Consider the following 14,028-nt stretch of genomic DNA (forward strand, 5'->3'; position numbering starts at 1 on the left):
TTAGCCTTGAAAAAGTATTATTGGTGATTAATTGAATATATTAAAGCTAAAAAAATACTTATAAACATAAGACCTATTTGTTCTTTATACAAAATACTGAGTAATCATAATCAAGTCAAAATATTCTCATTTGTTCTTTTAAAATCATCATGAGAGTTCTCTTTAAAAAGCAAAACTAGCTGTCTAATTTACTCTTTTTAAAGAAGAAAAACAGCTGACTCCACAATGGATATAATATAAAAAGTTGTTAGATGCTCCTTAGCCTCATAAATAATATGAAGTATACCTCATACAAGAAGCATACTGACACTTTTGTAATAATCTGAAATACTAGAAGCTTCTGGGAAATGGTAATAATTTGTTAAAAAACAAAAACAAAGTATGGTACAACTACTTCTCTTCGAGGCCTCAATAAGGAAAAAAAATTTATTAGGTCCAGGAATCCAAGAAAACTTGGTGTATTTACAAGTACATGCAGAATTTGATGGTTAGAAATGAAATCTATTTAGGTCCAGCCTAAGATTCTCATAGCCCATCTATAGGCACAATCATAGTAGTAATATCCCCAGAAACCAGGATAAATCTCCAATGTGCCTGAATTTAATGAACCAGATAGATCATTGTATCACCAATATCCGCCCATAGCCCATTTTCAGTAAGATGAATTTTCTTGCTCATGAGGTCCACGTGGAAAACAGCATGCTCAGAAATGGGGGTCTTCTCAGCGTGCTCTTTTCCCAGGATGGGAACTCGCCGAGGCCCCAACAGTGGATCATCAAATCTCATCAGTTTCACTTTGGAAAGGTCTACAGCAAAAGAAAGTATCAATATGAACATTTAATTACAGTCACTGACTCAAACCCATGCCTGAGTCTGATAATTCACACTGGTTGTTATATCTAAAAAAATATTTTCATCAGATTACTAAATAGGACCCGATGTCAGAAAGCAAAACTGAATCTAACAAATCTTCATCTTCTGTCAGCTTTTACCCAGATCAAAGACCAGCAGAGATTCTGGATAACACATCTCCTGAATTACAAACCAAGGGGAGGGACTGATTATATTTTTGAGCATTATCCTATATGGTCTCTCAAATCACTTTTAATACACTTCAGTTAACCATTTTTCAGAATATTAAAAAGCCTAAAACTTATTTATCTTTCTTGCTTCCTGGAATATTTAAAAGTGTAAGGATTGTGGCTTTTTGGGAAAGGTAATTTTGGAAAAAGAATTACTACTCTAAGAAATAGCATTACCAGTTTCTTGTTTTGCTCAAAGGATGAAAGTTTATTAACAAGCTGATGAGAGACAAGGAAAGTAGGGGAATGGCTGGGGGAAAGGGCACAGGTTTTAGAATTTTGAGCTTTTGGATGAGCTCCAACCCTCCCTTGCTTGAGATTTTCCTGATCTGCTCTTGTGCAAGCTGATAAGATGGCTCCTGGTAAAGAAAGCACTTGTCCCTTGAACAAATTTATGATCCAACAATCCTGCCAACAACTGAGCCCAAGAGAAATTTATTTATTTCAGCAATTCTGAGACTTTTCAACATCAAATGGTTTTATTTTATACAGCAGAAAAACACCATAAATGACTACAAACGCTGATTCTGGATTTACAGCTCATTCTAAGTGTAGCATGGCTAGTTTATACTTAACCTGATCCACAGAAACTGAAGATATTTTCTGAATTACTTCCCACCCCTTTCTAAAGTAGATTGCTGGGTGGTCCATGAGCTACACTCCCTCATGTTGCCTTGAGAGTATGAAGCTTAGCATGAGAGGGATAAGGTTTAAAGAAAGATAAAAGGAGACATTAATGCAGCTGGCGGCTATGCCAGGAGTACAGGTTATCCAGGCATTCTATTCTCCTTGGGAAACAAAGACTAAAGGACTACAAGTTTAGAGTAGGGATCCTGGGGCTTATAGAGCAATTATCTGAAACTATCATGAAGGCAAACCCTGCCTAAGAGTCTTTGTAGAGTCTCTGCAGAGGCCATACAATCTATCCCCATATACAGCACAAGCCCTGAAAATTAAAATGGGAAAGGAGCACTTACAGTTTTCATGACAGCCATGGCCTAATTTGGGGGGAAGAACACAATTCATTTTAACAGCTACTGCAATTCAACATGCATATCAGTGATAGCAAATTATTTTCTTATGGAAGCAGTGACAAGTCCTACCGGCAGATTTTATGCACAAAGTATTTTACTGCAGACCTGCCTCTGTCTCTCTCTCTCACTCTCTCTGAAACAGACCTCCCTCATCATTCCAAGCAATGCTGAATCAAACTATTTCAAAGAAGCCTTAATACCCAATCAGGCTTCTAAGTGACAGAATACATCTGCTTTGATGTTTCAACATGTAGTTCATTACTGTCAATAAAATTATTGGTGCTTTCTTAGTGGTTTTACTATCTTTTCTTATCCCAGACCTCTCTTATCATTGAAAATGTTGAAATTTAAGTCTGCAACTACACAAGATTTAAGGCACTTGAAGATGAGTGATTGAGAGTCCCTAGGGATTGATAATGTGAAACGGAGCTTTACACCTCCAAATTATTAGTTCATATGTGGCATGGGTGGTAAGTGATTTAAAGTCATTATCGTCAAATAGTTGCTCCATGGCCTTTGTGGACTGAATGACGATTTTAGCTCCTAGTGCCTCCTGGACCTAGATCATAATCACCCTCAATACAATTGGCACTAATTGGATGACTTGCTGGCTATCACAGCAGACAGACTGAGAAATATGTTATTGAATTTCACTCCTTTCCCATCTCATATACTCAATATACTCAGTCCCCTTAGATATCAAAGTATTCTGAGGGCTTCTGGAAAAGTCTTAAGTTCAGAGCTCTTCTGTAGATACTTGGAGGAATATCAATTGCAAACTCCCCCTAATATTTCTATCTATTTTCCAAATTCACAGCAGTCACTAATACCAAACTTAAAGCACTTCATGATAATATTATTCACAGCTAGAATGACAAAGGATGTAAGAATTATGCCAGAGGCTCAGTGAGAAAAGACGAGCTCAAGAAAACACATCAGTACAGTTCTAAAGAACCTAGTCAGTGCTGCATCTGAGTGTATTTAAAAGGGAGTCAGGGGGCCTCCCTGGTGGCGCAGTGGTTAAGAGTCTGCCTGCCGATGCAGGGGATACGGGTTCGTGCCCCGGTCTGGGAGGATCCCATATGCCGCGGAGCGGCTGGGCCCGTGAGCCATGGCCGCTGGGCCTGCGCATCCGGAGCCTGTGCTCCGCAACGGGAGAGGCCACAACAGTGAGAGGCCCGCATACCGCAAAAAGAAAAAAAAAAAAAAAAAAAAAAAGGGAGTCAGGTTTAACATTATATTATATAATCCAATTTCCAATACAGGAATAAAACCTCTTATGCACTATAACCTCATAATAATCCTATCCAGCATGTCCACACAAATATCTATTTTCTTTAGAAGCCACCATATTGTTCTTCAAAGTTAAGAGTTCTTCCTATTACAAAAATTTCTCATGACTGAATATATGCAATATAAAACAGCCAAAAGGAAGGCCACAAAATGGCTTCCTATATGTTCACACTTCAAAATTTTCAAGTTCTGCTTTTTGTGGCCTATAAGTTCTAAGGATGGCATTATCATTCTACAGTACCTGGTTTATTGAAGGAACACGCTAAATGTCTACAACAAAATGGATGAACCTTGAAAACATTTTGCTAAGTGAAACAAGACATACAAAAGAACAATATTGTATGATTCCACTAGACAGGTACCTAGAACAGCCAAATACATAGAGTAGAAGAGTAGTTACCAGCGACTACAGGGAGGAAGAACGGGGAGTTATTATTTAATGGGTACAGAGTTTCAGTTTGGGATGATGAAAAAGTTCTAGAAATGGATAGTGTGATGGCTGCACATCAATGTGAATGTACTTAATGCTACCGAACTGTACACTTAAACAATGACTAAAATGGTCAATTTTGTGTTATGTATATTTTACCAGAATTTGTTTAGATGTCTGCAAACAAAAATATTCCTAGTCCTAACATATTGCTGGTACACAGTGAAAAAAGTATCAGTGTTTCCCTCATGCTAGTACACACTTTCCCTTCACCCTCACAGGTATAATTCTCAAGGCCCTATCAAACAATGTTTTCTCCATAAAATCATCTCTGATCACCACAGCTGGAAATAATCTCACCTTTTTCTGTGTGTAAATTTTACTATATCTCTCTTACTGTACTCAGCAGTTTCTCCTTAGATTATGATTATGTACTTCAATAGCTTAGTCCCCTACTCCTTCACTAGATGCAGCCTCCTAATGAACAGTACTTTGTGGACTCCCCAAAGCCCCTAGTACCTACATAGCAGTCTGCATACACACTTATCTCTACACACACTACACATGATATTCTCTCAAGAAATGACAACAGCAGGTACACGAATGACTTCAAGAGAACAAAAAATACATGGCAGAATGAATTTCAAATGGTTATTTTAAGTCTTCTATGTAAATGGAATGTTGTTACCCTGAATATATTTCCATAAATTGGTCACTGTATCGGATTTGTAAATCTTTTCAGAAAATTTTATGCTGATGGTATTTGGCCCAATCAACTCTTGATTGCCATAAGAAGAGAAGAGAGAGATCGTGCAAAATAGGGAATCTCAATATTAATTTGTCTTCATAATTTGGAAGAAAAATAGTACAGAAACAAACTAATTCCCTTCACACTCTTCTCAGCGTAAGACCAGCTGAGTAATTAAAAAAAGAAGCTATACTATCCCACTACTGGGCATATACCCTGAGAAAACCATAACTCAAAAAGAGTCATGTACTACAATGTTCACTGCAACACTATTTACAACAGCCGGGACATGGAAGCAACCTAAGTGTCCATTGACAGATGAGTGGATAAAGAAGATGTGGCACATATATACAATGGAATATTACTCAGCCATATAAAAAAATGAAATTGAGTTATTTGTAGTGAGGTGGATGGACCTAGAGTCTGTCACAAAGAGTAAGTCAGAAAGAGAAATACAAATACCGTATGCTAACACATATATATGGAATCTATAAGAAAAAAAAAAAGGTCTGATGAGCCTAGGGGCAGGAGAGGAATAAAGATGCAGACTAGAGAATGGACTTAAGACATGGGGAGGGGGAAGGGTAAGCTGGGACGAAGTGAGAGAGTAACACTGACATATGTACACTACCGAATGTAAAATGGATAGCTAGTGGGAAGCAGCTGCATAGCACAGGGAGATCAGCTCGGTGCTTTGTGGCCACCTAGAGGGGTGGGATAAGGAGGGTGGGAGGGAGATGCAAGAGGGAGGAGATATGGGGATATATGCATATGTATAGCTGATTCACTTTGTTATACCACAGAAACTAACACACCATTATAAAGCAATTATACTCCAATAAAGATGTTTAAAAAAAAAGCTATAAATTATTATATCAAATCTAATCATAGGAGATCTAGACTTAATCTTGCTAAGAAATTAAGATTATTTACATATTTTACACGGAGGCATGCTGTCTAAAAGAAAGAATATGAGCTTTGGAGTCAAATATATCTAAGTTTGAATTCCAGCTCCAGGATTTACTAGCTATATGAACTTTGCAAGTTATTTAGCCTTTCTAACCTCCATTTCATCATCTGCAAAAGGGGAATAATACTCTAAATGTTACAGGGTTGTAAAAGGATTAAATGGCTAATACATGGCAGACACTCAATAACTTTTACTCTGTTTCTCTTCCTTCCCCAGGAACAGATTCAGTCAAGCAGGTTAGTTTGGAATATTAAGGGAATATGTTCCTTAATTCTGAATACTTCTGAGTGTTGGAAATTGCTTATTACAATTTTAAAGCTAGATGGAATCCTGGAAAAATATCCAATCCAGTGTCCTCATTTCACTAAAAGAGAAATCAGTTTAGAGCTTAAGTGACATGGCCAAGCCACCAAGCTACCTAGTCACAATGTCCCAAAAGAAAATATAGGTGTCCTGATTCTGGGTCCAACACTCTTTCCACAACATTACATGACTGTCCCTAAGCAAGACAGTTACTTTTCTTTCTCCCCTCTGCTTAGAACTCATCAAATCCACAAGCTACTGCCAAATGTGCACTTCAAGGAAACCATTTACCTTTGATTCCTCGGTCCACCTTCATTAAACGCCGGATTATAGAATCACGGTTATCTCCTTGCCTGATTTCAATTTTGGTTGAGAAGTGGCCATTGAATGGCTGAGAATTCACTAGGGAAACTGATACACCAGGCTACGAAAATAAAGAGAAAATGACTGTTATAGGAAATCAAACTTGAATACTGCTGAGGGAGAAGGAATCTCTGCTAGATTTTTAATGCCCAATGAAAGACAGATTTAATTCTGGTATTCTAAAATCAAGACCAAGGGATACTCAAATATGAAAGAAAAAATGTACAAAAGTTCATGCTTATAACCAAATGCCTAGGTAAAAATGACTATGAGTACATATATCAATACTGATGATGGATAAAAACAATAGCTCTATTTTCTCTTCTAAAACTACCACCATTTACTGAATTCCTACTATGTACCAGACACTGTACAAAGTACTTTATAGACATATTATTCCTGTATCCTGAATGGCAGTTCCTTAAGACCCCTTTTCACAGATGAAAAGCTGAGAACCAGAAAGATTAACAAAGCAGCCCAAGGTCACATAGCTAGTAAGAGGCAGAGCCTCACCTTTACTGAGCATAAGCTCAGTTCTATGCCATACTAACTCCCACATAATATAAACTATATAGTAAAAGAACTTGCTCATTATTTTAAGTGGAAAAAGTCAACTGAGCCTTATGAAACTTAAATATATAGTAGCTTAAAGGAATGCTTGAAAGAAGCTTGAAATAAACATATTTGTATGGGGAAAACTACTTCATGTACCTATATCCATGGCCCAAATGACTGTACTTTTAAAAGCCACGATATCTTAATGCAATGAGACTATTTATAATCTGATGATAAATTTAGGAGGTCTGCATGATCATGATTACTTCATTCTTTCAAAATAGACTTTTTCTGCTTGCTGCATTTTCAATTAAATGTGGTAAAAGTAGCAGGATATATGTAAGTCCTCTGCTTATCAAGAAAAGTAGGGCATTTTATGGACCCTCACAATGGCACTCCAGTGAACTTTACCAAATGCTGCCATTCTGAATGGATTCTTTAAGAGTTAATAAATAAAACCTCCCCAAACTTCAAAACCTATTTATCTTCACCAATAATGGCCAAAAAATAAGAAATTAAGAAAGCATTTCCAGTATAATGTGAAATGATGCATCAATCTGGTTTATGCCAGAAACCAAAAGTCTTGAATACCATTATTAAACCAAAACTCATCTGAAATATGAGAGCTCCTTTTCACTGTTTAAAAAAGTTTCACATTTCAATATCCACTATCTTTTTTTTAAGTCAGGTTTCGAAAATCATATTCTTATTTTTAAAATCACAATCAACATCTGATGCTACCCATGACAGTAGAGTAAGGAAAAGTGAGGGTTGCATTAACCAGGGAATTAGAGGACCTCAAATCCAGACCCACTACTAACCAACTAAGTGGCCTAAGCCAAGCTAATCATTTAACTTCTCTGGACCTCACTTCCTTCCATCATTAAAATGATGGTTTTAGATGTAAAGCTCTCTAAAGTCTCTTCTAGCTCTAAAATGCAATGATTCAGTGAGATTCTTTCAACTTACTTCTGTTCTAAAAACATTAAGTGGTTTCCCAGGACAGCAATCTTCCCTGACTTTATCTTCTGCTTCAGAGGCAAACTTGACTTCTATGTGTTCTAGCTAAGTAGAGGGGAAAGATGGAAGTCATTAGTATCACTTAATATGATTGGAATTAGTCATCACCTCATTTCACCAAAGAGCAAAACCAGGTTCTCCACTTATCATGAAATGGCCTGTGCAGTTTTATTATTTTCCGTATAAACATTAAATGAAACCTATCATGAAGTATTTAACACTCATGTTAGATGCCTCATAGTATGTTATATAGTCATGTTTACCATCTTCTATCAGGAAATCTGGCATCTACCTGCTGCCTAAGAGAAAACAAAAATCAGTACAAAAGGCTTTCACTCAAATAAACGGAAAAACTCATTAATGTAGCAAATTGCATATACCTGAATACAAGATGACCCTAAATAAAGTGTTCCCATTGTCCCAGTGTAAATATCCAAGAAGTTTTTTGACCTCCATGAGTACATGTGAACATTTAGAAATATACATAAAATAGATGTCTACTAATACTTACTTTATTAACACAATTTATAATTACATGACATAAAATGCTTATTTAGAAATGCTTATTTCTTCCATTCCTGTATTTCATAAAACAATTTTATTCAAACTCTAAACCTGCACTTTTTTATATTAGTGTTTTCATTATTACTAGAACCACTTTTTGAATCCTCTAACACAATTTCCTATAGAAAATTATCTTTCCTTCTGCCTAAGGTGAATGAGAGACAGCATTTTTAGAATCTATATATTAAATTGTCACTGGGGCAGGAAGATGGAATGGGGAGAAACTCAGATATGTGAAAGCTACTGGTAATGTTCTAGTTCCTGAGTTGGGCAGTAGATTCATGGATGGTGATTATATTACTAATTAAGAAAAAAAAAACAGAGCCAAACATGGACCACTGATAATATACAATGAATCAAGGATTCTAATTAATCCAAATCTGTGATTCTGAGGTCTTATAGGGAGGGGGAAAAAAAGCAATCCAGAATACTCCATAATATGAGAGATTTTGAAAGCATTTGAATATAAGGTCTCTCCTCATTTTTTTTTGCGGATAATTTTGAAGAGGAAATCCAGGCATATACAGTTAGTATTTTAGGAATAGAATAACTGATAAGTGAAATAAGGAACAGATCATTTCTTCTTCCTGTAACTTCTACACCACCCATTCTCTTTCCCCCCAAAATATATTTGGCAAAGGTACTAAACATAGAAGGTGAAGTTTATAAAAAGGTTTATTATAAAACTAAAGAACTGGACTGTTTACTATAGTTAACTAGTTATTAGAATCCCAGGCCCCTCTTACCTCAAGAGAATTGGTCAGATAGACTATATTCTCCATGAGCACTGCCTGTTCGTCAAATTCTAATTGCAAATCCAGAACACGAGGTCCCATCTTCTCCAGATTTTCCTAGCAGCCAAAATGGTTTTGAAAAACAAAATCACATTAAGAATATGATGAAAAGAACATATTTCTGCCAAAGCAATCAGTCTCTCAAGTGATAGTATCTTCAAATTTGAACAGTTAAAGGAAAGGCCTTGGACTCATGGTTTCCCTTATCTATGTTTGCTCGCTAATGAAATTACTCGCTGAGAGTAATTATCATTTAAAGTATGATAAGATTAAGACAGCACTGAAAAGACTAGAAGGACAAGGTTTTCAGATTTATAAAAGAAATATGATTTATCATTGTTAATTTACCCTGACTTAATACGCAAACCCAAAGAACTCACCTTGACAAGGAATCAAACAAATGTCTTAAAATACCCCTTCAGCTAACAAATAAACTAAATTAAATTAAATTAAATTAAATGTTTCCAAGATACCACATCTGTAAAGCTATTTCAAGAAACAGTGAATTAATAATAACCAAACAAAATATTCCTATAAATTTAAAAATTTTTTTAAAGCCAGATTATATGGATACTCAGATAATCCTGTGACATATAAAAAACCATTTCTTATTCTTAATTTTAACATTAAATATCAATATTTGCTGCTCAAGATGTAACCTTCAAGACCTAAGTTCATATGCACAAATACAGCTAACTGCCTAGAACATGTTTCACTTACATGAAAGTGACCTGACATGATTCTTAATATTCACTACCTTCATTTACCAACCAAGTTGTTTCTTTTCCCATGAGGTGCTAGAAAACCCTTTTCTTATTCCCAGATTTATTAAACACTTTTCAAAGTTTCAAACCACTAATTTGCCTGATAATACCAAGTAATACCAATATTACTGAAAAAATATTTTACTACTCAAAAAATCTAACACTGGTTTTTCAAAAAGCCGACCCTTGAATCTAACATCATTTAAAATCAGTTTCACTGGATTCTATAAAGCATGTCACCAAAATTAATTGCCTCTGCAACCAACAATGGGATATTTTGTTGATTTCCCCATATTGACAATGGATCTGACATTATGACCAATGGCACTAGCTGGGAACCAATGAATTATGAGCATACCAGCAAACATAACTTATTAGTGTAGGTCAAGCCATTTTTCTAAATTATTTCTGAAACTTCAAATACCATAACGCTCAGATAGTTGACTCTGGTTCTAGGAGAATTAAAAGGCTTTCCTAAGAACACAATCTACTCCAATACAAGATAAGCTAAGAGTTTTGGTCTCTTATCAGGCAGGTATCTGTAGCCTACAAGATTCAATAATTATTCTGAAGTATAAGAATAACCATTACATGCTTAGCAGGCTGGAAGACACTGATATACATTTTCTTAAAAATGTACTGAGCCTACTTTTTGACAGGTAGTATTAAAATGTATTATGTGTATTAATTCATTTACTCCTCACAGCACTCCTATAAGGTAAGTTCTATTAATTTCCTATTTTATAGATGAAAAACGTTGTGGCCCAGAGAATTTAAGTGATTTGTCTAAGTCCTCCAAACTAGAAAGTGACAGAAAACAGGATTTGGGCCAAGATTTGTCTGCCCCCAGAGTCTGAGATCTTAAGCAATATACAGTCTTCTTTCTGTTTCTCTTTGTCAGGAAATCCACCAGATCAGTTATATATATGAAAAAGACTAAGAGTTTAACCCAAAGATTCTCAATGGGGGAGCTATGGTGGGGGGCTGATTTTGCTACCAGGAGATATTTCGCAATGTATGGAGGCATTTTTGGTTGTCATAACTTGAGTAGGGGAGGGAGAAATTCTACTGGCATCCAGTGGGTAGAAGCCAAGGACACTGCTAAACACCCTATGGTGCACAGGACAGCCTCCCACAACCAAGAACTATCCAGCCTAAAATACACATAGAGCCATTGTTGAGAAACCCTGATCTAACCACTATAAACAACGTTTATCCTGTTAAGCTAAACCTATACAAATGTAGAATCTTGTTCCAGTAATAGGATCTAGTAAAAATACCCTAATGTAAGCCAAAAGACTATGCTTCCTCCTTAAACTGAAAAGAAGGGAAGGTAGAATATGAAGAGAATCTTTTAGTGCAGTAATTCTCAACCAATTTTTCTTCCACAATACATATTTTTCACACACTCAGCAATTCCACAGGTAAATCCCAAATCTGATCACTCATTTCCACAACCACTGATTGAAAAGTGCTATTTTAGCAGATTTCTTTGGGGAGACTGTGCCCAAAGTGTTCCTCTTACTTCTACTATCCTATCTAACCATTACCCATGTGGTCACAGCTGCACAAGGTCCACAGCTTACCTTAATCATGGCGACAAATGGCATCACTTTCTTCATGTATTTCTTCAATTCTGGCAAATTGACTAGTTCACTAGCAATGACTTTGTTATCAGGCAATTTTCCACTGTTGGTCTAAAAAAAAGAGTGGGAGAGGAATGTGAAGAAAAATATTTTAAAGATAATGTAGGATAGTAGATGTGCCTGTAAGAAACTAGCCAGGCATGAAATGGTGGCCTCTACCAATCTGCTAGAGAGCAGCACAAGAGGGTGCAGCCTCTAGCATCACAGGGAAGTGAAAGGTAAATGAATAATACAGAAAGGAGTCTCCTCTTTCCTCTAAATTCAAAGGACACATGTTTTTTCGGGTAAAGAAGAGCACGTGCATCATGCTAAAATATTTAATTTTCCCTTACACTAATGATACCTCTAGGATTGTAACATTAGATCTTATCTAGTGATAAAATGGTCTTATAAAAATCCTATGTCTTCAAACTTTTCAAAGCATTTCATTAGTCATATCAAAATGAAAACTATACAACTATCATATAAGATGTATTATAATGTCTGCTTTTGAACACTCTGCCTTATAAATTGTTACCGCAAATGTGAAAAAAGAATCTCTAGCTATCAACCTGTTAAAAATAATAAAATTTCTATCTACCAAAAATAAATATCTATATCATAAGCATTAATATGCACACAGTCCCAAATGAGCTGCCTGAATTTAAATTCACTCCTGCAAACATCAATAGAGGAGAAATAAAGTAAGCGGCCTTTCCAGACTTTTGGGTGGCCTATTTTCTCCTTATTGTAAAAGAATCACACCAAAGCCAAGGGTTGGGAATAAATCTAAAAGAAAAGTAACATACAGTAAGATTTCCAATAATCTATTTACTTTCAACTCTAACCTTTACTAGAGTACATAGGAAAAAATATTTTCTCCACTTGCCAATACGTTGCTTTGAAATACATAAGAAAAAGGAGAGGGGGGAAAACACTCTTTTTTCCTTATGTCACCAAAAAGGTGCCATATGGAACATAAGAACATTCTTCTTGATTATAAACTGACATTCTTTTAGTTCTTGTGGATGAAAACAAATGAAAAATTTAAAGGAAGCTGGTCATTCCAAATAATGTCAATAGATGATGCTGATTTCAAACTATGTAATCTAGTCAATAAATATAAGTAAAAATATAACTTCTAAAAGAAGAGTGGTGATTAATTTTTTAATATCTGGGACATTACATACCATATTCGGTTCTTCTGCTTCCTTGAAAATGCTGGTATGAATATATACGCTACTGAGGCAAAATTTCATTTTTCTAACTACCAAAGTAGCTTTTACTCTTTTACTTACCGTAAGTCAAAACTCTGCAAGCAGATTCTAAAAGCTACACTCCATTTCTATTAAACGCAATCAAAGGAAGAGGTAGTTCTCCATAAAAACAGGTTCACATATTGTAGAATACAAAAATACTTTCTCTTCTCTTTCCATTAAATCTTACAAATATAAAAGTTCTTCTGAGTATTTCTTGGTTAACCATGAAAAGTACTGAGGCAAAATTCCAATAAAGGTCTAGAAAATCAAAGCTAAGGATTTTTCCTTTATATTACCACTTTATGCTTTGGCCATAATCCCTATTTGATCGCTCTCTTTCTTTCTCTTTTTAAAGTGCACCTTAATGGTTTCTGTCCACCGATAACTGTTGTTTATAACCTGAGCAAAAATTCTACAACATATACTTTGTTTCCATATTTTGAATGTGAAAGGAAAAAGGAAGGTGAATTTTTTTCTCTAGGAAAACCTAGAACTAAGTTTAAATATTGAGTTCCCTTTAAATACAACTATCATATTTAACAGCTATTTACCTGACAATCAAAAACACAACATCAAACTCTCCATTTCTATGGGTAATTATCAAATTGGACATTTTCTTTTAAATTACTCAAGAGCCAAGCTTCAAATTTTTTCAAACATAATAATGTTAAGGCTTCATGAATGCCAGTGTTCAAGGCACAACAAATCCAAAAGGCAAACTCAGTCCTTTTGCTTCATAATTTTAACCACACATATGAAAAAGTCCCACACCTTTTAATTACATACAACTAGATCTAGTATTTTTTTATGAAAGTTTCAGAAATGATGAAAAACAGCTTTTCCCTCGGCATCCATTTAAGAGCCACCAAGGATAACAAATGGCACTCCATGTGTAAAGGTAATTAAACAAAGCTGCCTGTATTCCTTCCCCTAGACATTGCCAACATCCTAAAAACAAAAACAGCATAGGCAGAACACGACACTGCTGGGGTGAGGCGGGGGGGAGTCTATTGAGAACGTCACCTCAAAGTGATGACGCAGAACTGACAGGGTGATGTGTTGCCAAGACGGATAGTTCTTCGCCACGTAGATGGTGCAATGTGAAGGCTTCTGAGGGAGCTGCTTGTCAGTCTTCTACAGGGCAGAAGAAAGAAAAAAAACATTTAATCACTTTCATATACACCAAAAATGAAAGAACCCTCTCCCAGTATATAGCACTACTGC

General features: G+C 35.8%; 1 protein-coding gene across 1 annotated transcript in view; it reads right to left on the reverse strand.

The window, feature by feature from the left end:
* Positions 1-412: 412 nt before the first annotated feature.
* Positions 413-14,028, reverse strand: part of LARS1 (leucyl-tRNA synthetase 1) — a 68,674-nt gene continuing 55,058 nt past the window's right edge. Inside the window, exons 27-32 of the mRNA XM_060093576.1 lie at positions 13,828-13,938; positions 11,507-11,617; positions 9,109-9,213; positions 7,748-7,843; positions 6,152-6,284; positions 413-806 (exon numbers count right to left, since the gene is read on the reverse strand). Of these exons, the coding sequence (XP_059949559.1) occupies positions 601-806; positions 6,152-6,284; positions 7,748-7,843; positions 9,109-9,213; positions 11,507-11,617; positions 13,828-13,938 (762 nt within the window). The 3' untranslated portion in view covers positions 413-600. The remainder of the gene's footprint in view (positions 807-6,151; positions 6,285-7,747; positions 7,844-9,108; positions 9,214-11,506; positions 11,618-13,827; positions 13,939-14,028) is intronic.

This window comes from Mesoplodon densirostris, chromosome 3 (genome assembly GCF_025265405.1).
Source record: "Mesoplodon densirostris isolate mMesDen1 chromosome 3, mMesDen1 primary haplotype, whole genome shotgun sequence".
In the NCBI taxonomy this organism is placed as follows: domain Eukaryota; kingdom Metazoa; phylum Chordata; class Mammalia; order Artiodactyla; family Ziphiidae; genus Mesoplodon; species Mesoplodon densirostris.